At 41.2% G+C, this 25,853-nt stretch overlaps 1 protein-coding gene across 1 annotated transcript in view; it reads left to right on the forward strand.

Moving 5' to 3' along the window:
- The window catches only part of ITGA2 (integrin subunit alpha 2), a 47,392-nt gene extending 21,539 nt beyond the window's left edge, over nt 1–25,853 (forward strand). Inside the window, 19 exon segments of the mRNA XM_059833900.1 lie at nt 587–732; nt 1,456–1,599; nt 3,720–3,923; nt 4,728–4,864; nt 6,355–6,494; nt 7,478–7,629; nt 8,076–8,186; nt 8,772–8,854; nt 9,651–9,792; nt 11,389–11,481; nt 12,530–12,606; nt 12,705–12,788; nt 17,324–17,426; nt 18,246–18,356; nt 18,882–18,986; nt 19,312–19,425; nt 21,700–21,789; nt 24,893–25,009; nt 25,764–25,853. Of these exon segments, the coding sequence (XP_059689883.1) occupies nt 587–732; nt 1,456–1,599; nt 3,720–3,923; nt 4,728–4,864; nt 6,355–6,494; nt 7,478–7,629; nt 8,076–8,186; nt 8,772–8,854; nt 9,651–9,792; nt 11,389–11,481; nt 12,530–12,606; nt 12,705–12,788; nt 17,324–17,426; nt 18,246–18,356; nt 18,882–18,986; nt 19,312–19,425; nt 21,700–21,789; nt 24,893–25,009; nt 25,764–25,853 (2,243 nt within the window).

Here is a 25,853-nt window from a genome sequence, read left to right on the forward strand (position 1 = left end):
ACCTGCAAATATTTTAAACATGTATTAAAGATGTTTCCTGAAAGCAAATAATGTTAGAATAATGGGAATGAGGATTAAAATGTTCAAAGAAGTTCAATCAACCTAAGCCCTTCGGCTGACAAGCTGTTAATACAGCCTGTTGTATTCAGCCAATACACTGGGCTGTGGTTTGGTGGGCTGTGGGAAAATGCACTGCAAGCTTTGCAGAAGCTAGGTGTTCCTTCCCAGTTTGGAGGCTGGCCCAAATGTTTATCTTATGTTTCTCTTTATTTCTTCATTCCTCTTTGCACCCATTTCCTTGCTTCACAAGCATGATGTTTTTGTGTTCTACATTTTACTGAATAGGCTAAATTATTGTCCATGCTAGTCTGCAAACCTGCTTCAACTTGATCTGTGTGTCATTGTTCTCTCCAGAAGACTATTGCAAATTTTATGCATATGTGACAGCCTAACTTCCTGTCTGGAAGCATCATTCTCTGTGACTAACATACCAGATTGACTTATCCTCTGTGTCTTTATGGATAACCACTGACAACTTGTAGTTAATGGTCTCTCACACATGTTAAATGTTGGCTTCTCTCCCCAGGTTATTCTGTTGCTGTTCTCTCAACTCAGAGCTCGATCTATTTTGTTGCTGGTGCACCAAGATCCAACTACACTGGCAGAGTAGTGGTTTATGATGTTGACAGCGATGGTAATATTGCAATTGTGCAATCCCAGAGAGGCGAGCAGGCATGTATATTTTGGTCATGAATGCAGATTTTGCAGGCATCTGTTTTTATTGACACAGCAGTAAATTGCAATGCATTTGTTCTGAAAATTCCTCTTTCTTGCAATGCTTTTAGAACCCACTTGAACTTTTCTCTGCCACTAGTCTGGTTCAATGAGGTTAACTATAACTCTTAAACAGTATTTTAGGAGTCATCCAATTAGTGGTAAAAGATAATGTACAAAGCTACTTAATGTATCATTCTGTCAACACTTCTAACTGGGAGAGACTCAGTGAGCTCCACTCTGCCTGAGAAGCTGTGAAGTTCAAAAAGAGAGATTTGGATGCTCATTCTCTTTTTCTCCATTTGGAAATGAGCACCGAGTTTAGGTGGTTTTGGTTTTGTTTGTTTGTAAGAGAAATCTGAGAGTAAATCAGGGATTGGGTAGTTTCATGTGCACAGTTTAATATAAAAAAATATGCCTCCCTTAGCGTATTCTCTGTTTACCACTCGACAATAAGAATGCAAAGCCATAGCAGCAGCTACCGGGCAGAAAGCATGGACACATGATGAAGATGTGATTCTTCAAACGTTCGAGTATGTTATATAGTAACTTCATTCCAATGGGCAGTTTCATTCATTAGTATTGGACTATTTCTGGGTGTAAGTTTTCTGAGTCAGGCACTGAAACATTATGCTTTACAAAATCCACATGCAAACATGACTCTCTTACTACTGATTTCAGATTGGCTCCTACTTTGGCAGTGTGGTATGTTCAGTGGACGTTAACAGGGATTCTGTGACCGATGTGCTGCTTGTGGGTGCACCAATGTTTATGAATGACCTGAAAAAAGAGGAAGGAAGAGTATACATGTTTTCCATCACAAAGGTAAGAATGGCTCTGTAGCAAAGCTGGAATCAGCTTCCTGCTTCTCCATCCGTGATAAATGCTGATATTTTCATTTGCAGCTGGAGGGATTTACTGTTGTTCTCTGGACTACAGTTTTACCAAGCAAAAAGCAGTCTAAACTGCAATATTACTTAGTGGCAGTGACTGTTCTGTTAAATCGGAGAGTGATCAGAAGAGCCATCCCTGGCCCCACAGCCAACTTGTTCAGGAGACTCACTCAAGCTGGCGTTGCTTAGGGCTAGCTTCTTTCGAAGCAGACTAGCCACATGCAATGCTAAAAAGGCTTTGGCCCTGGATCTTTTTAGGGCCTCTAAGTCTACTATTTAGTGTATCTTTTTCAAAGTGTTAGAAATACTGGGAGTGGTGTTTTTGTAATGAGAAACCAAGCATGTGCTTTTCACGGGGTGTGGCATAAGGGCAGGGGTAAATGCTGCCAAGCCTGCCTGGTTAGAGGACTGCGGATAGGGCCCTTCCCAGTCCAATCTTGCCCATTCTGCTTTTCAGGAGCAGCTGCAAACTTTCCCCAGAACTGCTTGTGCATGTAATCTGGGAATAAGCCAGCTGGAACAGACCAAAATGGAGTCAATAAGCAAGTTAGTAGCTAAGCACTATTAGTGACCAGGGGCCTGCTGCTCTAGGTGGCTCCCTGGTCCTGGTTTTAGCCACTGTACACAAATATACCACAACATTTCTCTGAAAAAATTAGCTCAAGGCTTTTGCTAATTAATCGTTTGCCATTTGATTTTGGCAAATCTGTTCAACACCTAACAGTATTCCCAAAACATTTCTAATAAATGTTCTTCTGCCAGTTTTCTGCATTGTTTTGTAGCCTTTCACACTGGATGGTTGCTATTAGTCATGTTGTCTCCTCTGTTCAGTGAAGCTATGTAATTTGTCTGATGGTTGACTGACTGTGGTTTTTTTTATTCAGAACTGTAGTAGGTGTTTTCAGAATATCTGTATTAACAGTCCTGATGCCTCTGGCACTTTTGAACAGTCTCTCAATCAATCATTGGCTGTCTGGATAGGCAAAGTAAATTAGTAAATGCCATCCCTCAGAGAAAACAGAACATGGCCTTTTTACTAGGTAAATTGGAATCAAATAAATAGAGAGGAAGGACCGTCCTCTTCAGCAGCAGCTCAAAGTCAGATCATCCTGGAGCAACAGGAAACTGTACCCTAGGGCAGTTTCAAGGTAGATGGAGGTGCTGGAAGTGATACTGCTGGCAGCTGACATTGTGACTGGAATTAGAGACAAAATATGGAAGAAAAGAAAAATTAAGGATTTTTTTTCATGTTTTGAAAACTGCATAATTTAGAAGACCATCCTTACAACATTTAGTCTTTGTGAAATGTGAGGTTTAAAATTATTTAAAAATTAAGAATAATGACAGAATGATATTTTTTTTTTTTAAAGAACCTGGATTTGTGCAACTTGTTCATGTTGCGCAAATAATACTTTTCTAGTCATTTTTAATAAATAACTTGGCTGGTATTTCTAAAATTTTAAGCACAGAGTGATAACTGAGGTTACAGATGAGAACGATATTTGCCAGAGAGTTGAATTTAAGCTAGTGCAAATGTGATTATTTAACTATAAAGATCTCCAATCTTTCTTTCTTCATTGGCACTGGAGAGGTCAGGAGTTTAGCATTTGGACACATGTTTTTTGCATTAGTTTAGTTAGGAAATTCCATTTCTGTTTAAAAGAATTATGTCCAGTTACATAATTTCCATTCCCCCTGCATAAAAACTGGTAATCCAAAACTGGAAACTGTATTTTTCAATGTATTGTGAAACTTTCAGAACAGTCAGATGAGGACAGTGAGACATTTAAGCTTCATACATATGGTTATATTTGCTGTTAGTGCTTTGCATAGCATGGTTAAATTTTGCTGTGTAACTCTTGCCAAGGCTCTGAGACATAATGCAAACTGAATGGGCAATACAATGGGGAAGGAATTCAGGGTTGAGCAGTCCAAGGGGAATGTACTGGAAAACAAAAACAAAAAACAATGCACATAGATACGGCTCCTACGTCTAATCTGCTGCAATGATAGCTGTGTTTTTGCTTTTTCTTCTTTTTTCCTTTTTTAAAGGGAATTTTGGATCAACAGGAACTCTTGGAAGGTCCACAGGGGTCAGAAAATGCTCGCTTTGGATCAGCGATCGCAACGCTTGCAGACATTGATTTGGATGGCTTTAATGATGTTGTAATAGGTGCACCACTGGAAAACCAAAACTCTGGAGCGATTTACATTTACAATGGATTTCAAAAGACTATACGTACCAAATATTCTCAGGTAATTAACTTTGTTGCATAATGCTGTACTCAAGTGCCTTTAGATCTGCTAGAGGAAAACTGAAGGATTTTCTATCTTTCAATTGGCTGCTGTTTAATCCTCTTAAAGGAGTACTGTTATTCTCATGGCTTATTTCAAGTTTTGTGCCTCTCGTTACTTCAGCTGTCAGCATGCCCTGCTCCATGTTGTGGTGCTTATAACTGAAGCATATAGAGGAAAAGGACTCACAAGATGCTCTGTCTGAGCCTCTTACAATTTTTGATGCCTGCGTATGAAGTCAGCTAATTTCCTATCCATTTTTTGACACCCATTATTCAGGTTTTTAGGGTTGATGTGCAGCAACGAAGACTAGATAAATCCCAACTCTGTAAATTATATATAAATATGTAGTATTAAAGGAAAAGACTTTCAAGGGTCTTTGCATATCCTATATGCTAATGGTAATTTTAATGTCACCTTCCATGCAGACTTTCTGGTTGCAGAAAGTATTTGTCAGAACTCCTGTTACGCTTCCTGTTCTTTGAGTTGCTCAATGTGAGATGGAAAAAGTTTCCAGTAAGTACTAGCTGGCATACAGCAGTCAGTTAGTTGATCTACTCCCAAGACAGAAAAATCTAGTCCATTGTCTGCTCCAACAGGGGAGGAAAAAGTGCTTAAAAGCATCTGAGGAAACATCCACAAAAGCATTGTTTAAACAATACATTGCATATACAGGGAATATCAGTGAAAATCCATTGCTTAGGCTGCTATCTACAGACTTAACCACGCTTGTGGCAAACTCAGTAACCAAACTCTCTTTCCCAGAAAATTTTAGGATCAGATTCTGCTTTTGGACAACGGCTCCAATTCTTTGGAAGATCGGTAGATGGCCATAGAGACTTAGATGACGATGACATTACTGACGTATCCGTTGGTGCTAATGGAAATGTGGTTCTGCTCTGGTTGGTAAACTCTTTTAGAAAGGAAGCACTTAATGATTCAGATGCAAGTTGAGCATTTAGTTAATTAAACAGCAAAACAAACAAACGAAAGAGCTCTTTCATTCCATGTGTTCAGAGCTAACGCACTTACTGCCTCATCACTGCTATCATAACTAGCTGAAAAACAGCATTAGACTAAACCTCTTTTAAGCACATATCATCAAACCATCAAAAGGCAGGGGAGCGTGGGGGGCAGAGCCAGGGCACATGGGGGAAGGCTGGGTGGCAGGGGCTGCCAGGAGGGACCTGGGCAGGGATGGGGAGAGCCAGGAGACACCCTGCCCACTGCTGCTGTGCAGGCAGGGAAGGGGCGGCAGCAGGGAGTGGGGCTTACTTGAGAGTATTTCTAACAGCAGGTTGTACTTCAGTAGCAGCAGTATAATTTTGATAGCTGAGCATGAGACAGATGAAACCACTTCCCACACTACCTGCGTGACCTTTATTGGCTGGTAGGCTTATCTGGGGGAGAGAGTTGTCCTGCAGGGTAAGGACAGAGAGCAGTGAAAGCGCCTTGGCATCTATTTCTGGCAAGAAACCCATCTTTTCTGGCATGTGGCCTTTGCCAGAGCAATCTGAGTAGTTTCACAAAATAAAGACGAAAGGCTTCACAGAACCCAAATCCTCTGCTTCCCTAAGTACTGTGTATTTTCCACTACTTCCTTGAGGAGCTAAATTAAAATGGAGCTTGCTTTTCAATCTGTCGCCTGTCTTCTTGCCTGAGGCTCTCCATTGTAAGAAGAAGAACATCACTGAATTGCTACTTATTTCATAATGAAACAAGATTATTAAAAATGAATGGTCAGTTTGGACCTTTGACCCACAACAGAACTGCTGCTGGTGCTGGTGGGAATCGCATTGAAGAAAAGTATGCTCCTTGGAGTACCAGCATTTATTTAGATTTGATTAATGAAGATGCTTATTTTTTCTTTCATGCTGGCATTTGGTCTGATTAATGAGTTTCACTTTTGATTAAAGTGTTTGTTTTTACATGCAGGGGTCCTTTGAAACTGTTCTTCAAACTCTTGATTAATTACATGAAAGTTTTTTTTCTGAAAAATTAGAGTATTAATTAAAACGAAGAATTATGCTTCTTTGCCTTCCCAAAGGAGCTCAGTAACTTCCCTAAAGGAGTAGAAGAAGGTGACTTATTGGGAAAACAGGACAATGGCTTCGTTCTCTGTTATCTTAAGGGAAGGATTAGATCATTAGGATACAGACATTGATTATCCATTAATTTGACAGATAAATTATTTATCGTCATTACTGAAAGCTACTGTATCAACAAATTCACTTATATGCAAAGAAAAATGATTTTACCAATGCCATTAAAAAATGTTTGCATTGGGAGCCAAGAAAATCAATGTTACATTTACAGATAGTAATAGACAATAGCTTATGCGTTACCCAGTGCTCTTGAAAATCACATGTAACCTTTTGAAAATATTTTTCAGGTCACGAAGTATTGCAAATGTGTCCATAATTGCATCATTTAAACCTGAAAAAATCAGTCTGCTGAATAAGAACACAGAAATAACTGTCAAAATATGTTTTCAGGCTACATTTAGACCTCCTAAGAGAAATAATCAAGTGGGTAAGAGTATTTCAGTGACTTGTCTTATATTAATTTCTTCAAAAGTCCATTACTCAAATGAGAAGTGGAAATTCTAAAGATATATTAGACTGAAAAGAAAGGCAAATTCAGTATAAAACTTAAGTGCTTGAGAAAGTGGTTTTAAGACCTACTTTCATCATTGGCTCCGTGATCTTTGAAAAGTGAGGAATTAACAGTATAAAGGAGAGCTGTATCCTTGGTGTTCAACAAACCCCAGAAAATGTCATTAGTGAGAAGCTGATTTTTTTCAACCTGCTGGTTTCAACAGCAGACTGCAGACTTTTCTTCTCTCTTCGGCAAAAAAAAAAAGAAAAAGAAAAATCCATAGGCTCAGTGCAGATGTCAGTGGGGAGAAGCTCTTCTTTTCAGAGGACAGGAGAGCACCAAATATGTCTGAGACCAGCACTGGCCTCTTATGAAGCTATTTAGTTAAACGTATACGTCATGGATAATACCAGTTGGACTGCTTCAGTGCTATGTATAGTGCCTTCAGGAACTCATGATTGTGAGCTATAAAATAATGGTGAACTTCCATAGCGTATTAGTCATAATATGAGGAGAAGGAGGCAGAAATTATTATGTGATTGAAGAGAAGACGCAGATTCTTTATAGTCTCCTCAGAGTTCAGGGATATGGTTGCAAGGCCCCTTTATCTAGCATAATCCTGGCCCTGCTGACTGGCTTCTTGCCTGAGCTGCAGGCTCAGACATCTGCAGTGGAGACTGGATTGATTACCATTTAATGTGCTCGCTGTGGATGAGAACTTACGTCAGGATTTAAACCTGTTTGACTGCTTTGGAAAACACAAGAGAAAATTTTATCATTTTGAGACTGTCTTTAGCAAGCTACGAAAAAAGTAAAATATTTAGTGTGGTTAGGAAAGCCTGGTCACTCTGTAATGTTGAGCATAGTAATGAGATCAGTCATACTCAGCAAAAAATGTACTGTTATTCTTCTTGTAGCTATAAAGTACAATGCAACATTGGATGCAGATCTCCAGTCCTCTAGAGTGACTTCTAGAGGATTGTTCAAAGAAAATAACGAAAGGTACATGCAGAGGGATCTTGTGGTACGTCATGAGGAGAATTGTGTTCATGACATCTTCGGTGTACAGGTAAGTGCAATTGCAAGCAGTGTTCTGTGACAAAAATGATTAGAAGAAGACGTTGATGAATTTTACGTCTGTAAGATTAATTTCATGCGTGGTATACTCAATGATTTACATTTCCCAAATCTTCCACAAGTGAAAATACTTAGTAAGATTCTGATTTCAAAGAAACTAATAACTGTCAAATTCAGCACAGCTTTTTAGGATAGAAGAGGCAGTTCTTAATTATGTAATTCAGCACTGACATAACCCAGAGCCCGTAGTTCATAGTTTCAATAGATTTTAATTTCCCTCTAAGTAGATTCTTCTGTAAGAAATGAAGCTTTGCACTGTTACTTCTTCTTGTTTACAGCAAGTATGGTTTTACTATACATTCTCAATTTACAATAGAATTACCAATTTTACCCTGTTTGCTGTGCTGACAGCTATCATCTGAACCATGTGTTTTACAGGAACCTTCCGATGCGGTAAATTCCCTTAGTCTGCGCATTGACATTGGCCTGGCAAATCCTGACTCCAGCCCTGTCCTTGATATGTATTCTCCTGCATCAGTGGCCTATAGTGTAAGTATGCAGACTTACTATTGAAAAATGTATGGCTATACACACGTCCATAATGTGTGGCCCCCACAAACACCAAAGAGGTACATGCAAGTGAAAACTGGTGTCCTAGTTAAGTCACTGGGCTGAAAGCAGGCACCTGGGGGGGTGTCCCCTGCTTCCTTTTATACCTTTGTCTGTACTGCATGGGCTTGCTTGCACACACACACACGCATCAGCCACCATGGCATAACAAGCACGTTGACTGAGCCATGTCACTGTTGATGTGAACTTCTAGTTGATGGCAAAGATGAACTATTTTAGGTTAGTTTAGCCTACAGTAAAAGAGTACATAAAGGAGAGGTGGAACCCCTTTGATTACATCACATTTGTTGTGGGATAACAACAACCTGCCTGCACCATTCTTACAGATCGGTTGACATGTAGTGTTAACTTGTTCATGCATAGGAGTTTTTAATGCCCTTAAGAGGGATCTTCTTATCTGCAAAACAAGAATGCGCTTCACCGCAAAGGTGCTTGCACTCCACTGTCTGTAGATAATTTTAAAGTTGAGCACTGTCATTCAGGAAATGTTTTTGGTTTTCGTAGATTCCTTTTATTAAAGACTGTGGTGAAGATGAACTTTGTTTCTGTGATCTTGTTCTGAATGTTCAGCGGAAGGCAGATGATGGGTAAGAGCTGAATCAGTAGAATTGTTGGGGTCGGGTGTTTGTCTGTAGGCTTTGGATGAATTTCCAGATGAGAATGACTTTCTAGTTCAACATCTACTTAGACATAACAGGGGTAAAAAAAGCAATAGCATTTCTGTCTAAATAACTAATCAAGGAAAAAGAGCTATGATAGGAACACAGATAGAGAAGTAGGACTCTTGTCAGCTTAGACAAACACAAATTTTAGTACCTTAGGGATTGAAGACAAAGTGAGCATTCACAAGAATGCTGGCTGGCTGGCAGCTGTTGGGAAAGGGAGCACGCTTGGGAGAGCAGCTGGTCTCAGTCCCTCCCACGGGGAGCAATAAGGATCCTGCAACAGGCTGTGCCGCTGGGGAGCTGAGGTCAGCCATTCAGGCAGCATATATTCCAAGTCCATATGCAGATACATGCATACATGTACAGTACGCAGAGAGACAGGGCTGCCTTTTCCTGGAGCTGCCATCCAAGTCCACCGCCCACCTTCTGCCCACCTTCCCAGCAGGGTAGAGCCCTTGAAAATTGACCAAAGTGACTTTGATCATACATAATCAACGTCCTGCACTTTAAGAAGATGCTAATTCCACTTGGGTTTAAGAAACACCATCACAAAGTTTCTTATGTCAAAGGATTTAGAAAGCAAAGCATTTAAGTGCGTAGAATGTAGGAAATGTCTTGCTGTGCTTGTTATTTGTTGTTGGCTACAGGCAACACATTTTCATGATCCACAGCTGTTCTAGTACCTCTGTTTACAACAATGGACTTTATCTTCCAACAGCAAACAGCAGTTTGTTGTCAGCAGCAAAACCAGAAGACTAACGTTCAATGTGAAATTGAGAAATAAAAAGGAAAATGCATATAACACCAGAATCCAGGCTACATTTTCAGACAACTTGTTTTTTGCTTCATCGTCCTTACCAGTACGTGATACCCAACCTTGCTGTTTCTGTTATTGTCACTGATTTTCAAGCTTCTCGGAGAAATTGTATTTTTTTCTTTCTAGTAGTGCCTATCCCAGGAAAGAATGTGTGTGCAAACCTCTCTCCCAATTTATTTTCTTGGATGCCAGAATTATTCCCTTCAGCATATCAGTTTATTTAGGTCAAGGAGACACACTGCCAACTCAGCATAAAAGTTGGCAACCTGTTGAATTTGACCTTACCTCAGTTTTTCAGTCATCTTTTCCTCACTTTAGGCCTTGGCACCCACATCTGCATGACTCCCAACAACATGCCTGAATGCAGTTGCTGTGCCACAGGGAATTTTTATTTGACAAATCAAGCATGCAGCATCGACGATGCAGCCTTAAAGCACAGACTTTGGATCTAGAAATAGTGTTACTGCCAAGGCCATGTCTTCCAGCTAGACAGATAATCAGACTGAAATGATTGCTATACCAGAAGCTCTTCTTCTAATGAATGTTGTCTTAGAAAAGGCAAAAGAAAGGAATTATACATAGGTATTTGGGGGAATGCAGTAAATCTATAATCTTAACTGTTGCTCCCAATTAATGAAGGATGAAATCCAGACTTCAGTGCTGGCTTATTATGGTCAGGCCGCTACTGGAGAGGTGCATGATAATCCTATACTGAAGGGAGAGGAGGAGAGAGAGAGGCTGCCCAAGAGCAGCATTTTCCTGAAAAATGAACTGGCAGAAGTATTCCATACAGCGCTGAGGGTGCCCCTCTACCTTCCCATCCCGTTGTGCAGCAGTATTGCTCATTCCACTCATACCAAAAAATCACACTGGATTTTCACAGCTAGGATTTTCTTTTGCTTCAAAAGCCCATTTGCTTAGAAGTATTTCAGCCTGCAAGTGAAGCTTTTGACCAAAAATGTGCTTGCTTCAAAGCAGGAAGAAAAGCATAAGCTGAGAATGTATGGGTGTTGTTTTGGGGGGTTTTTTTTGTAGCATAATTCATGAATGGTAGATGTCTGCTAGGGATGCTTGTAACAAAAGACAGTATATTTTTATGAATTCTTTTCAAAGTGATGATAACTGGCTATGGTCTACAAGTTTGTCTTTGATGTAGGATGATGACATGCTAAATATTCTGCAAAGTAGTAAATAAACTCTTACGTATTGTAGATTTTCCTACAAAGAGTATGACAGAGTTCCTCTCTGCACACTAACTTCTATAGTGAGAGTACTTAACGAGCTCTCAGGTAGTGTAAATATGTCTGCAAAAGTTTTGTAAAAATGCTGTAAAGAAGCACTGTAGGAGTTAATGCTGGAGGTGACCTGTACTTTCTAGCCTGTATTCCTTCTTCCAAGCCCAGCACAAAATTCTAGTAAGACCATTACAGCTCACAAGAAATTGCACGGGGCTGGTTATTGTCCCACCTTTCTCCTGCCTCTGCCCCACCCCCTGCTGCATTTCTAGGAATTACTGCCTTAACACCTATTTGTACTACTACTTAGCATAATACACGTCCTTTTGAAGATACAGACTGGAAACTTCCTCTCTGCTTTATCAAAACCTGATAGTAAGCTGACTTTTCTGTTTCCTCTGCAGAGTGATGGGACTGAAGTCTCATGTCAGACAGGAGCAGCACAAAGTACAGTCATTTGCCAAATAAGCTATCCTGTTTTCAGAACAGGACAACAGGTACAGCTAGCATGTTTAAATAACCTTGAATGATACCCAAAGGCTTTTTTTGTTGTTGTTTTCCCCTAAATCTGCATTTACTGCTTGTGAGGATTTCTTAGATTTGGCAACAGTTAACTTCCCTTTGGGTTTCAAAGGCATTAAAAGAAGCAAACTAAGGGCTAACCTTTTGTGACTCCCTGCCAGATTAAAGGAAAAAAGGCCGTTGAAGCACATTTGTCCCTACCCACGGCTTTCATATGCTACTGAAGCTTTGTAACTCTTAGAGGGTGAGGGCTGGGGGCAGAAACAGAAAGCATTGCACACAGTCTCCTGGGAATTGAGCACAGTTCCCATCAAAACTCTCCTGCTGCGTGAACCTGGGGTAGCTCCCTCTCCTGCTCTGTGACTCTCATCTCCAAGAAAGCAAGCAGTATTGCTTTGAGAGGAGGTGGATGGCCCACACAGCCGTAGGATAGATCATATATCCTTTTTCTCATATATACCATAAATCTTGGCATATCCATGGTTTTATGGAACTTCATCTCTTATTCTTCAAGGGCAGAAGAGAAAATAGGCTTCCAGCCTCTAACACCATCAGCTGGAGCAATAGGAAACTTGCTAGAAAGAATAGAAACACGATGTTCTGCCGTGGGGGGGGCAAAATCAAAAAAACTAATTGCATATAAAGAGTTAAGTTTGTTCTGAATTTTTAATGGCGTTGGTCAAAGCGGACCTGTTGGAACGAATGGAAAAAAAGAGTGAATACAAAGCTTGCATTAGTGCTAGTGTTTAAAATCATGTAATTGAAGCAATCGTGAACACCTTTTGTTGCAGCTTGTAGTTAGTTATAGACAATTTAAAAATGCAAATAGCTCATGTTTATGTAATAATGCCAATTTATAGGGGAAAGCAAAATACTGAATATTACACAGAAATCAGTGGTGAATTCGGATACAGAGGACAATTCTAGATTGTTGCACATATGAATAATTATGTTGCTATTGGGAAGTCCTTTGGATGTTGTACCATCAACTCATTTACTGTGTGTTCCTTGTCTGTTCCATAGGTGTCCTTTGATATTAGTTTTGATTTTAACCTGAAAAATCTTCAGAATGTGGCAGTTCTAAGTTTTCATGCATTGAGGTAAAGTATATAATTGTATGAAAGCAAGTTAGGTATTAATACCTTATTTGTATAAAATAATATTGTAACAGCTGACTTAAATGTGTTTTGATGAACAGTGAAAGTAAGGAAGAGCAAGAATTGGACAACCGGGTCAGCTTATCAATTCCTTTGCGATACGATGCAGAAATTCACTTCACAAGGTATGCTGAATAATGTAAAGAGTCACTGTCATTTTGCCAAGACATTTGAATATAGTAACAGTCTTGAAAGGCCACTGAAAAGATAGTGAAACTTCATTGTCATTTTGGAAGTCGTAAGAAATACCCACTTCATTAACAGTAGCAGAATTTTATGTTCTTCCAATAATCTTACACGTAAAAAAATATGGAATGTGTAGTAAGAAATTGTGGATCCATGTTTACCTCTGCACAATTGTTACAAATGCTCAGGTGAATGAAAGTATTGAACAGTGCTTGTGGTTTTGATAATATAATTAGTATATACTACATAATAAGGTTGGGCCTCTGGGCTCAAATGTAGTGACATTAGATCGAATCTGGAGTTAAATTGATCAAAACTAAACAAAACAACAGCAACAACCAGAAAAAAATGCCCTAGCTGAAACTATCAGCAAAGGGGGGAAGAAAAAAAAAAAGAAAAAAAAATGGACATATCCGCTGAACCTGGATCAAAAATATAAACTCTTGTTAGCAGTTTGAGATAGTGGTTTGAACTATAACCTGAGGTGGCACATGGCAGATTCCCCCTTGCTGCAGCTGTGTTGGCATCAGGAACAGCACATGCCACTTTCCCACGCACCCGCCCAGACACTCTGGCTCACAGCTACCCTACCCCTTCCCTCCTGGTGCCAGCGCTTTCCCCTCCCTGCAGAAGGCAGGTCAGGGCTGTTGCAAGAGGGATCCTTTACAGTGGGAAGGGCAGTTTGTAAGGAGAGACTGCTGGGTGGGCAGGGTGAGAAAGACAGACAAAAATCCCTTTAAGACTGATCTTCATATCATGCCCTTGAAACCTCTTATCTTCAGCCCTGGAAACCCCTGGTGATTTGGGATGCACTGAAACACTAATTGGTCTGTTACTGTTCCAAACAAGAATGATTTCAGTTACAGTTTAACTTAAATTAGGACTGAAACAAAAATACACCGGTTTGACTCTTGGATCGAGCTATGATATTTTACTTTTCATCTAAAAAAAAATCTGTTTATCTTTCCCGATTACGGAATTTCTAGGATAAATTACATATAGTTACATTTGATGCACTTGGTCACCAATTCTTGGTGGAAAAAATACTTCTGCATCTCGAAGCATTCCAAAATTTATAAACATAATAGATAGAAAATAAATGATAACTGATAGTTAAAATAAACAAAACTGATAGAAAACAAATAGTAATTACTCAAAGAATGTGAGAAATTTGAAAACGGGGAAGGTGCTTAAGAATGTACAGCAACAATGAATATTCAAAGATCACCATAACTACAAGAACTGTTGGCTGTGTAGGATGACCTGAGCTGGAGTAGGGACCACAGTACAGAAAATTATTTTAATAATCTGCTTTGCAGCAGCAGTTTTAGAATATGACCAGGTGACCCGCCCAGTGGATGAGGGAAAGGCTGTGGATGTTGTCTACCTGGACTTTAGTAAAGCCTTCGACACTGTCTCCCACAGTATTCTCCTGGAGAAGCTGGCGAATCGTGGCTCAGATGGGTGCACTCTTCGCTGGGTAAAAAACTGGCTGGACGGCCGAGCCCAGAGAGTTGTGGTGAATGGAGTGAAATCCAGTTGGCGGCCGGTCACAAGCGGAGTCCCCCAGGGCTCAGTTTTGGGGCCGGTCTTGTTCAATATCTTTATCGATGATCTGGATGAGGGGATTGAGTGCACCCTCAGCAAGTTTGCAGATGACACCAAGCTGGGTGGGAGTGTTGATCTGCTGGAGGGTTGGAAGGCTCTGCAGAGGGATCTGGACAGGCTGGATGGATGGGCCGAGGCCAACCGGATGAAGTTCAGTAAGGCCAAGTGCCGGGTTCTACACTTTGGCCACAACAACCCCATGCAACGCTACAGGCTTGGGGAAGAGTGGCTGGAAAGCTGCCCCGCAGAAAAGGACCTGGGGGTGTTGGTCGACAGCCGGCTGAAGATGAGCCAGCAGTGTGCCCAGGTGGCCAAGAAGGCCAACGGCATCCTGGCCTGTATCAGAAACAGTGTGGCCATCAGGAGTAGGGAGGTGATCGTGCCCCTGTACTTGGCACTGGTGAGGCCACACATTGAATCGTGTATTCTGATTTGGGCCCCTCACTACCAGAAGGACATTGAGGTGCTGGAGCGTGTCCAGAGAAGGGCGACGAAGCTGGTGAGGGGTCTGGAGCACAAGTCTTATGAGGAGCGGCTGAGGGAACTGGGGTTGTTCAGTCTGGAGAAGAGGAGGCTGAGGGGAGACCTTATCGCTCTCTACAACTACCTGAAAGGGGGTTGCAGAGAGGTGGGTGTTGGTCTCTTCTCCCAAGTGACTAGTGACAGGACAAGAGGAAATGGCCTCAAGTTGCGCCAGGGGAGGTTCAGGCTGGATATTAGGAAAAAGTTCTTTACTGGGGGAGTGGTGAAACACTGGAACAGGCTGCCCATGGAGGTGGTGGAGGCACCATCACTGGAGGTATTCAAGGAACGTGTGGACGTGGCATTGCGGGACATGGTTTAGTGGGCATGGTGGTGTTGCATTGTTGGTTGGAGTTGATGATCTTACAGGTCTTTTCCAACCTTAGTGATTCTGTGAATATTCAGAGGCCCTGCATTCATTGCGGCTAGGTGCACCAATTCTGGAGTCATGCAGAATTTTTCAGATTATTTTAATTGCAGAGAAGCATTTGAGTCAGCGATGCAAGTTCTTTCAGCTCCATGAGAAAGTTGCATGAGACTTCAGCAGAAGCACAGTGTTTGTCACCAAAGTTAGCAGCAGCACAGAGACTACAGGAGCATCTGACTAGGATGCTAGCGCAGAACTTAAGCAGGGTCCTAGGAAATTGATATGGTGCAAACCTGAATCAGCAAATTTAATCAGCTGTGAAATATGAAAAGAAACTCAGTGCTTCAGAAAATGAGAGGCATGGAGTCTATAAGAGAGTTATTCGAGGAAAAACATGGGTTTGAATTCAGGTGCATCTCCTGAGTATGAGAAAATGCAATTTTGTGTGCAAGTCAAGGCACAAAGGAATCCCTACTGCCAGAAAAGGATTTTTCTTGGAGATTAATCAATTTAAAAGAACTAAAGGAAATACACATTAAGCCAAGGTACAATTTTAAATGCTTCCCTTGGAGTTACTTAATTTTTATACTCTTCTACTTAGGAAATATCTATCTGAAGATAGTTCCTTCTTGAGGCAGGTAATATAGCCAAGGAACAACCTCTTGAAATACAAGGGTTGAGAAAAAAGTGTTGTCTTGCTGAAGTGAAGCCTTACTAGGGAAAAATCTCCTAATCTGAGTTTTGAGGAGAAGAGGTGGGAATCAGTCTTACCAGTGACTCCTGCAAGGACAAGGAAACTGATACTGTGCATCTGTGCATCCTGGAAGGACTGGAGATTTTAGCAATAAAAAAGCAGAAAATGCATCACATGGGTTTTCCTAGGAGTCCTTGTGAGGAGGCCCGTCAAGGAAAGGGCCCATGGGAAGAAGTATGGAAGACTGAAAAGGATCCACGATGCAGTATGGAGGAGCACAACTGATCAGGAAGCACCTCTGTGAGACTGCACATGTGTTAATTTGCGATGGTATGCACAGATGTTATCCAGATGAAACAGGGAGAGCAGCACTGGTAAAAAGGATGGATTTTCACCTTGTGCTACAGGAAGAGCTGATGTAGGAATCATGATAGTCCCTGCTTCTTGTTAACTCACTCCCCAGCTTGCTTTTTGACTGCTTAAATTAGCCTCCTTATGAAAGCTAATGATGAAGAGCAGACACAGTTCTGGGATGGTTCAGCAGAGGAGCTGCTCACAGGTAGCACATGGATGCGATGCAGTACACAGGGACGCTTTCATTGTCTTTGAGCATGGTTCCAGCTGGCTGAGCCCCTCGAGCATCCACAGGCCCTCACACCATGTCCTTCCATCACACACCTGTAATTTCATGCTGTGGTGGGCTGCAACCACCCTCATGTTACTTTGGAAATTTAGAATTTTGAAACCCATAGATACTAAAGACAGTGGCGTAGAGGAGACTGATACGTAGCATGCACACAAGCAGGCTGCTGTTTGTGTTTCCACACCCAGGCAGTGTCGAAACAAGCCTGCCTGTGGTCTATGGCATTAGGGCCCAGGATCTCCCATGGAGTCTGTTGGTATTTGCTGTTATAGATGTACTAAGGGGGACTGTCGGGGGACCCGTTCTGAGGAGGGAGACCACAGCAAGGCTGCAAGCTGCAGTTCATGCCTGGGAGAGGAGCTTGCAGTATGGCACCGAAACACCATGGGGTGCAGGAGGCTGAGGGGAGCTTGCATCTCACGCAGCCGTCCTGTCTTACCTTCACATGCTCTATCCAGCTCCAGGCTTCAGTACACTGTGTATTTTTCTTAACCAACTTTGTAAAATTCAAACAGCAGTACAAGTGGCTGATTTTTCCTCTGACTGTACTTCTGACCTGTTTGACGAAGGCATATCCAGTAACATATGTTTTCAAAGCAGCTGCCAAATTGAAATGTATTGTTTTATGGTTGTTAACTAGGCTTGCCAACATCAACTTTTATGAAGTATACTCTGGTCATAACATTCCTTCCACTGTGAATAATTTTGAAGATATTGGCCCCACGTTCAACTTCTCAGTTAAGGTTAGTAAATGTTTCTGGTTCGAGAAGCTGCCTTACCTCTTCCTGTAGCCCAGTCCCAAAACAGTTGAAAAAACATTCCTGATTTCACTGTCTGGTTTCGATGCTTTTGAATCAATCAAGTGAGAAAAAAAAATTGCAAATAGCTGGGGGATAAATGTTTACAGTCTTTATGAGGGTTAAGGCTGAAATTTACACTTGCTGCCCAAGTAGAATGGGGGAGGGATGGGTCCTGCACTATTTACATATTTAGAAGATGGTTAATGCTTAACTTTAGGCCAACTTAGACTGCTTTTTCACAGAGCGTATTTGTCTTCTGCTGGCTTGATAAAGGAAAACAAGTCTTTGCAGGCTTGGACTTTGAAACTTGAAGTTTGGCAAGGGTTAAACCAGATGCAAGAACTAGCCAGATCACAGCATTTATTACATAGCCTAGAAAAATGCACCTCCAAGTATGCAATGTGGAAGAAACTTAAATTATGTTCCGTTTACATTCCTGTAACTTCTAGTCTAAAGGACTAAATAATAGGCCTATTGGCTGTGGCAGAATATTTGCTTTTCAAAACGTATTTCATGCAGTTAATACGAGCTTTGCTAAGGAAACAGACGGGGACCTGAAGCTATACAGTACACTTTCTGCTTTACTATTGGCATAGTGTAATTACTACCCTAGTAAGTGTCTTAGTACGAAAAACATTGATGCAAAAGGAGTCCAGTTCTTCCATACTCATCCATGATTTCTGATTTTTCTTGCTATATCAAATAATTTATGCATATATAAGTATAGCTGCTTGAATTAGTTGTGAGTTACTTGCTTTGCAGGTAACAACAGGAAGTATTCCAGTAAAGATGGCATCTGTAAAAATCCATCTTCCAGAACTGACCAGCAAAGACAACCCACTGATGTACATAACTGCAGTCACCACAGATCAGGTGAAAAACTGAATTACATAAACTGCTTTGTTTTGGGGTTTAATCACTACCATAAACATCAATTATTTCCCTTACAGTGTGGCCGACATTCAGAGAATCTATGCCCTTTCTTCTTGTCCCTTCCTCATAAAGGGAAGGGGGAGGACCACTGTGTCAGCAGTACACTAGTCTATTACTTGGCAGATGGGGATTATCTTTACAGTCCACGGCTGTCTTTGCATATGACTCTGGAACTCTTCAGCTAGGTCCTTCTCCAAGTTCCTGGGAAGGTTACAGTAAAAATGGCATTTTTAGGTTGGGACAGACCCTTCAGGTCAATCTAGACGGAAAAAGATTACCGTAAGACCTGTTTAATTCTGACCAAAACCACATACAGACTCTTAGTTTCCTAAAGTATCCAGTGTTATACAATGTCATTGTACCATGCCATTGTACCACCATGTCATCGCAGAAATACGTATTATTATGATGACTATAAACTCCTGAGTATGATGTCGTCTAGTTTCATTCCTGCCATCTTTCTAGGCCAGAGGTGTTACTTGTCAAGCTCAGATAAATCCACTGCAAATAGGGAAAAGACCTTATTCTACATCGTTCACAAAAGAGAACTTCAGAGCTTCCAAAGAACTGGTGAGTAGCACTCAGGGCTGCAGTACCACAGAACAGGGGCGCAGAGCTGATCCTTGTGACCCCACTGCTCTGCCTGTGGGGACAGCTGTGGCGGGGGTGGCATTACTCATTCACAGTGCAGGAGTGCAGCCTATGGATGTTCTCAGACATACTGCATCTGCCTTAGATAAATGAAAAGGTGCATGTTCTTTGCAGCCTGCAAGCACTTAATTTGTATGCACAGAATGGCAAAGGCAAGGGCAAAAAATCTGGATGTTAAAAGAACATTTATTAAAGTGTATTTTTAATGCATGCTGTTGCCTTTCCTTGCTGTTTCCACTGAAAGAACTGTAAGAATGTGAAGTGCAGTACCATCACATGCAAACTGGAAGACGTTATGCTGAAGGGAGAGTACTTTGTGAACGTGTCCACCCGAATTTGGAATGGAACCTTTGCTGCTGTGAGTATTGGCTGCATCTTTGTGAAGGATCCAATACTCAAATATTTCCTAACTCCTGATATTTTTCAAAGTTCAGTAAAAAGACCTTCCAATCTAGAAAGACCTCCTTTTACTTTACATTGTTGCATGTGTTTTTCCACATTGAAAACTTGAATCTCCAAGTAAAGTAAGTAATGAGGCTGCATAATGGCGCTGATAACCTTCAGTCCAGCACAAAACCTAAGAAAATGCTGTGATAATGCAATCTCCACAGCTGGAAAAAACCCCATTTTCTGTGTCTGTTAAATTCATTCAAAGGGAACTACAGTTTCCACAAAACTCAATGTAGGACAGCAGAGTACAGTATCATCATAGCCTGGAAAATAATGTTGCTTTTAGCTTTTGAACATCACAGCCTACATAATGATCATTTTAAGTCACATCAAAATATCAAAAGCCTGTTAGTGCTGCCAGTTATATTTGTTAGAAAAGGTGTGGAAATTTTTTTTAGTTGATTTTTTTGTTTTTATTACAGCTGGTGTCAAGGAAACAGCCCTTGCTAAAAGACCTACAGATGCTTAAAAATATCCATCAATAGTATTTTGACTTTCCCATTTTAAATCACCATGTGTCCTCCAGGATATAACTCATCACGAATTACTAGACTTTTGAAATGAGACCATGTTTTCTTCTTAGCTAGGCAACCAACCAAACTGTCTTGGATTCCTAGGTTTGCCTACAATGTCAGGAACATGACGCAGTCTCCTTAGTTTGTCTGGCAAGTCTTATGGCAGGTATTGACATTTAACAGCGGGGCTGTTCTCAGCTTTAGTATTCAGCTCTTAAAAGGAAAAGGTCAGGTTGATAATGTAATATACTTATGCAAGTGTGTGAAGGAAAGCATCTGTCTGTCTTTAAAGTTTGTATTTTTCAAATCAGCTGGCTCAAGACAACTTGTTAGTGCTGTCAGGTACACAGAAGGTGGAGACCTGAACAAAAGGTTGCTACCCTTGCAAGAAAGTGAGTGGAAGTAATTTGTTTACCACTGGGTGATGGGAAAGAAAGATCGCATGTCACAGTTTTCCTCTCATCTCCCATTTTGTTGTTTTCTATTTGATTGTCAGTGTTCAGTGCAAATAATCTTGCAAGCATTCAATAATGCACATAATCAGCCTTTTTATTTAGTGGCAATTAGTCATTGTCCAAGAAGGGGATAGCAGTCTTGCTGATACCTGCTAAGCAAAGCAAAGAAAGATGTGTTTGGGAATTAATGGGGTGCCTTGAATAGTGCTTAGACGGGTTTCTAAACGTTAAGGAGCGCAGAATGGACCACTGGGGCAGATGGCCACAGTGCAGGCGTGCAGTAACTGTACGCTGCAGGGTCGGTCAGTTTGGTTTGCATTGACTGCTGCAGACCCACGGTTGCTCCCGTTCCCTGTGTCAAGCCCACCGTACCTGGCCCTGCCACAGAGAAATGGCTGAGGAAGCAAAATGACAGAGCAGTCATTGCATTTGGTATGGCTGGAGAGAGCTCCCGTGCTCCCATGGACCCGAGGCCATTCCCAGTGGTGCCGTAGGAATCGGGGCTCTCCATGCCAGCCATGTGGGGAGAAGAGCAGCAGTGAGCTGGCCACGTCTGCACAGCCATGCTCTTCTCCTCTCGACACATGGCCAGAGGGAAGTGGGATCTGGCACAAGGTCCCTTTTCAAATGGGAATTGGCTTAAGATTTTTGTCATCTTCTTTGTTTAAGCTGAGGGAGCGATGTCAGAATTTAAGCAGTGGAGAGGAACAGATAGTGTTAGGAAAAAATAAATGGGGAAAACCAGAAGCATTGGATAGAGGTGGGGGAGGGGGAAGGGAAAGTTTCCATTTCTTTCAAAGGCCAGAGATGTATCCCCATCTGTCTTTTGTTGCTGAGCTATTTCTCCCTTTCTCTCTGTTATTTTTCCCCCGATCTCTTCCCTTCTAGCAGCAGTGACAGCTTTGAAATAACTATCAAAATGGATATATAATCAACTCCTTCTATTTTGTTTGAACTATATGTTAAAGAAAAAAAGCCAGTTCTCCAGTTTCATTGCTAGTAAGAACAGCAAAATTAATCTGGATTACTGATAAATTATTACGTTCATAGACATGTTAGCTTGGGACAAATAAAAAGATAATTTTAATTTTCTTAATACTATGATTTTTTTTTGGTTCTGAAGTCTTCATTTCAAAGCAAAAGAATTATTTTAGGATGTCTACATTCAAATTGATTTACCCTGTAATAAAGCTTTTTTATCTTCTCTTTCAGTTAACTTTCCAGACATTACAACTCTCTGCAGAAGCAAAAATCGATACGCATAACCCTGAGTTATTTATAATTGGAGAGAATACCCTGACTGTAAGTGATAGATATATTCAACTTCTCTTTTACTGTATTAAAGTGATACGATTTAATTTTCAGTGTCCTTTAGGAGTCCATAGCAAATTACAAACTCTGATGACATTTGATTATTTTTTGCACTTGTAATGGCTGTCCTGTGGACAATATGGACACAGCTAATCTCAAGAAAAGTCTCCAAACCACTGCTTTATTAGTGTAGAATCCTTCTCCCAAGGCTTCCATCTGCTATATACAACATAAACAACACTTGGAAGAATACATTAGCGCTGTGGTGCTGTTGTAATAAAAAGATATCTTGTTCTCTTGGCCTGTCTAGAGAGGAACATTCTTCCATTTGCAATACTAAGTTTAGATTTATTTTTACAAGATTTATCAGCCTGTTTTATCCATAAAAATAATGAAGGCCATTGAAGACCAAAATGCAACTTAGTATGGGACTCAAATATCTGTGAGAATGTGTAGCATAGCCTATTCACAGGCAATGGAAAATTCAGTTAAATATGTACAAAGGTGGTTATTGATAGATCTATCTCAATGGGGAAATAAGACCATAATTCAGTACTACTTTTTGTCACTGTTTTCTCATGGATCACTCCATTTCTTGTGAAGAACCTCTAAATAGACCCATTTGTATTCAGGGAAACCTCCAGTGCCTGAAGAAGCAAGGGGAATATATAAGTAGCTCTGGAAATAATGCCATGTTTTTGCAGGAAAATTACATGCCTGTATTTGAAGTGTGCTGAGTACCTCAGCTTTGTGGCATGGTATTATTTCTGCTAGGAGATGAAACTCATTAATACACAATGCAAATATTCCAATTAATTGCACAGGCTTTTTAGGTAGCTCATAAACCATCTATTACTAGGTATATTCCACAGCTGGAGCATGATACTGCCAAATGTACATTACCAGCAGTTCTGTGAGTGATTTCAGGAGAACCAGAATTTAATTCTTCAAATGACTGCTGATTAAGTCAGTTGACAAATAAAAGGTAATTCCTCAGCCAGCCATTGAAACATCTGCAGCTGGGACTTTTACAGCTCTTAGGCAGTGGCTGAACAGACCCTGAAAGTTATCCACAGGGCTCCTAAGAAACACAGTGGCTTTTGGTGAGGCTTACAGCTTGATCCTTGCTCAATAGACTCTTGCGCTGTGAGAAGTCTTGGAAAATGTGCCAGCTGGTGGAGGTACACTCTCCCTAGGGCAGACAGTTTGCTTTGACGCTTCAGTGATGGAGCTAGTACCCAGCACTGCACAGACTTCTTGGCAGGCCAGCAGTGATACCCAGTCTTTGCCCTTCACATTTCTTGGCAATAGGACAGTGCAGAAGCAATGTGAGTTTATTTCCCTACTTACCCTGTTATTTTAGAAAAGGGTGGTAGGATTCATCCAACTTAGTATCTACATTAGCCATCCCTATCAGAGTTAAACCCTTCTATAAACCGTAATCCGTAAAAAGAATAGGTATTTCTGAGATGCAATTCATCTCATCGTAAAGATGATCCTGAAAATAAGTAGGGTGAATTAGGCCCTAAAAGAGACTATCCTCCATTGGAAGCCAAGGAACTATATTGTAGATGTAACACTAGATGAGGTGAATCCCAGCTGTGGTGTCTTACTGACCACAGTTTGATTTCACGGAGGTTATTTGTTCTTAGGCATCGATTTACCTCTCCAACAGTGCCACTTCGCTGTTCATCTAATGGAGAAAGTATTACTAGGCAAACTGCACATATGTATGAGATCGGCTCTTTAGTTTGGATGAGCTGGGTTGCTGTGTAGCCAAATGAATTAATATTGCCTTGTGATGCTATGTGGGGAAGTTGCTTAGGTATCTTTGCGTAAAAGCTTTCAGATTTTTTCCAAGTTGGAAAGGACTGCCAGCTGGAGGACAGAACATTAACCTGCTGTAATCATCATTATGGCCATTCAGTTAGAAAATACGCAAAGCCATCCTGCCTCAGTGAAATGAATACATACAGCCACACCTAGCACAACATTGGAGCCTTCCAGCAGAAATAACTTAAATCACTGAGATGTCAGTTCAGTGCAAGTTTCCCAGAAATCTTAAGATTAAATTACACCAGACAAATGCACTGAGCAAGCAACCCTGAGAAAGTAAACCAACATGACTTCTTTTATCATGTTTCAGGAAGGAAAAAAACCTTCATGCTAAATACATGTCATTCCAAGATTAAATCCAAAGATTTGACAGTTCATAAATATTACAGCAACGTCTCCCTGAGCAACTGTGTTATATGTAACTATATAGTTGGTCATACCCAATCCAACTAGATGGTGTATCACCTGAAAACTGACTTCCAGGCACTGTATGCTGTTCTGGGACCTCTCTGGTATTGCTTGTAGTTCAGGAAGCATAGGTGTGTTAGGAACACTCCTGTTTGACCCATACACCTTACAGCAAATTCATGCAGTTGACTCAGGAGTACACAGATTAACATGAGAAGATCTAACAAGTTGTTAGTGGCTTCCCAGAAGGTAGGAACAGCAGGCAAAGGAGACAGAGGTACCTGCCCAGCAGGAGGGGAGAAATTTCCGCAGACACAGTGAGCGCCTGATGGTATCTGGGCTCCATGGTTAGTATTGCCTCCTACAGCTGCCCACCACAGATAAGGCTTTGACAACACTCGGTTGGAAGTAGTTCTTCTCCAGCTGATGCAGCAGAAGTCTGTTTTGAGCAGACAAGGCTTTACACCAGGCTATTCCCCTCCTCCATGTAAGCACATCTGGTTTACCTAGTGATGATGTGTCTGTGCACTATGGTAACAACTCTGAAAGACCTCCTGTTACTGGAGAGGCAGAAAGCTAGCAGGAAGAGATTGCTCCTCTGCCCACTGTACATGACCAAGAGTGATGAGGGTCCCCGATTCTTAATTGGTACTGCTATGTGCCGTGGTGGTGCACCCAGGTACCTGTGGACACCAGTGAAAGGGCGGTAATTGCCTGGTGTGTTCCAGTCATTGATCCTGGAATGTGTGTAGTCCAGCTATTCTTGGTTAGTAAAGTATTTGCTTTACAAATCCTACTTTATATGCAGTTAACATGATTAACCCCTAATGCACAACCTCTCTGCTTTCAGATCCCAGTTACAATAATGAAGCCAGATGAGAAAGCTGACATACCAGTTGGTGTTGTGATTGGCAGTATATTGGCTGGACTCCTCTTGCTGTTAGTATTGGTTGCCATTTTGTGGAAAGTAAGTAGGTGTTTATATTCTTGAAAAGAAAAGCAGAAAGGGATAAATACATTTGGGCTATTTTCTTTGGAATCTCTCTTTTCTGGTGCTGAACAAAACTGCACATGCAGTTTGGTGGTATGAATAATGGGAGTATTTAGAAGGGCTTTAGAAATCAAAATTCTGAAATGGGTCCCCATAGAAATGGGCAACATGAAGATGATAAATGAGTTTCCAGTGGTTCAAAACAGGGGCTGTGGCATTTACTTTTTTCCTTTTGACACTGCCTGCCTCCTTCCATAATTCCCCAGCTGGGGTCTGAACTCCCATATTCCCAGTGGGCAAGGCTGGGGATTAGAAGCAAGCAGGGAGAGGATATACACTGAACAGACAAAAAGAGAACAGAGAAGGGCAGGGGTAAAAAGTCATTTGCAAAGGATACATAGCTTAAGGGGAGAGAAAAGTTTTTCTCGAGTGCCAGGGCATTGGTGCTTGAAAGGCTTCTTGGCACACCAAAGCAGCATGGAGATACCTGTATCTTGGCAGGGAGACAACTGGCTACTCAGCACTGCTGTTTTGGCATTTAGTTGCACCAGACAGGAGTTTTAAGGCCCTGCTCCTTTCATTTTGGAGTTACAAATTGTCTATAAATCAAACACTGTATGTGTGTGCATGCACACATATGCATTTCTACCATCACACCGTTTAGCTTAGCTGAGAAATGTAACTATCAATGACTCACTACAATGTGGTGTTATTTTAATACTTCTCACAGCTTGGCTTCTTCAAGAGACAGTATGAGAAAATGACACAGGATATAGAAGATGTCGATGAAATTACAGAACTCACAAAGGACAAAGACTGA

This window comes from Gavia stellata, chromosome Z, assembly GCF_030936135.1.
Source record: "Gavia stellata isolate bGavSte3 chromosome Z, bGavSte3.hap2, whole genome shotgun sequence".
NCBI lineage: Eukaryota > Metazoa > Chordata > Aves > Gaviiformes > Gaviidae > Gavia > Gavia stellata.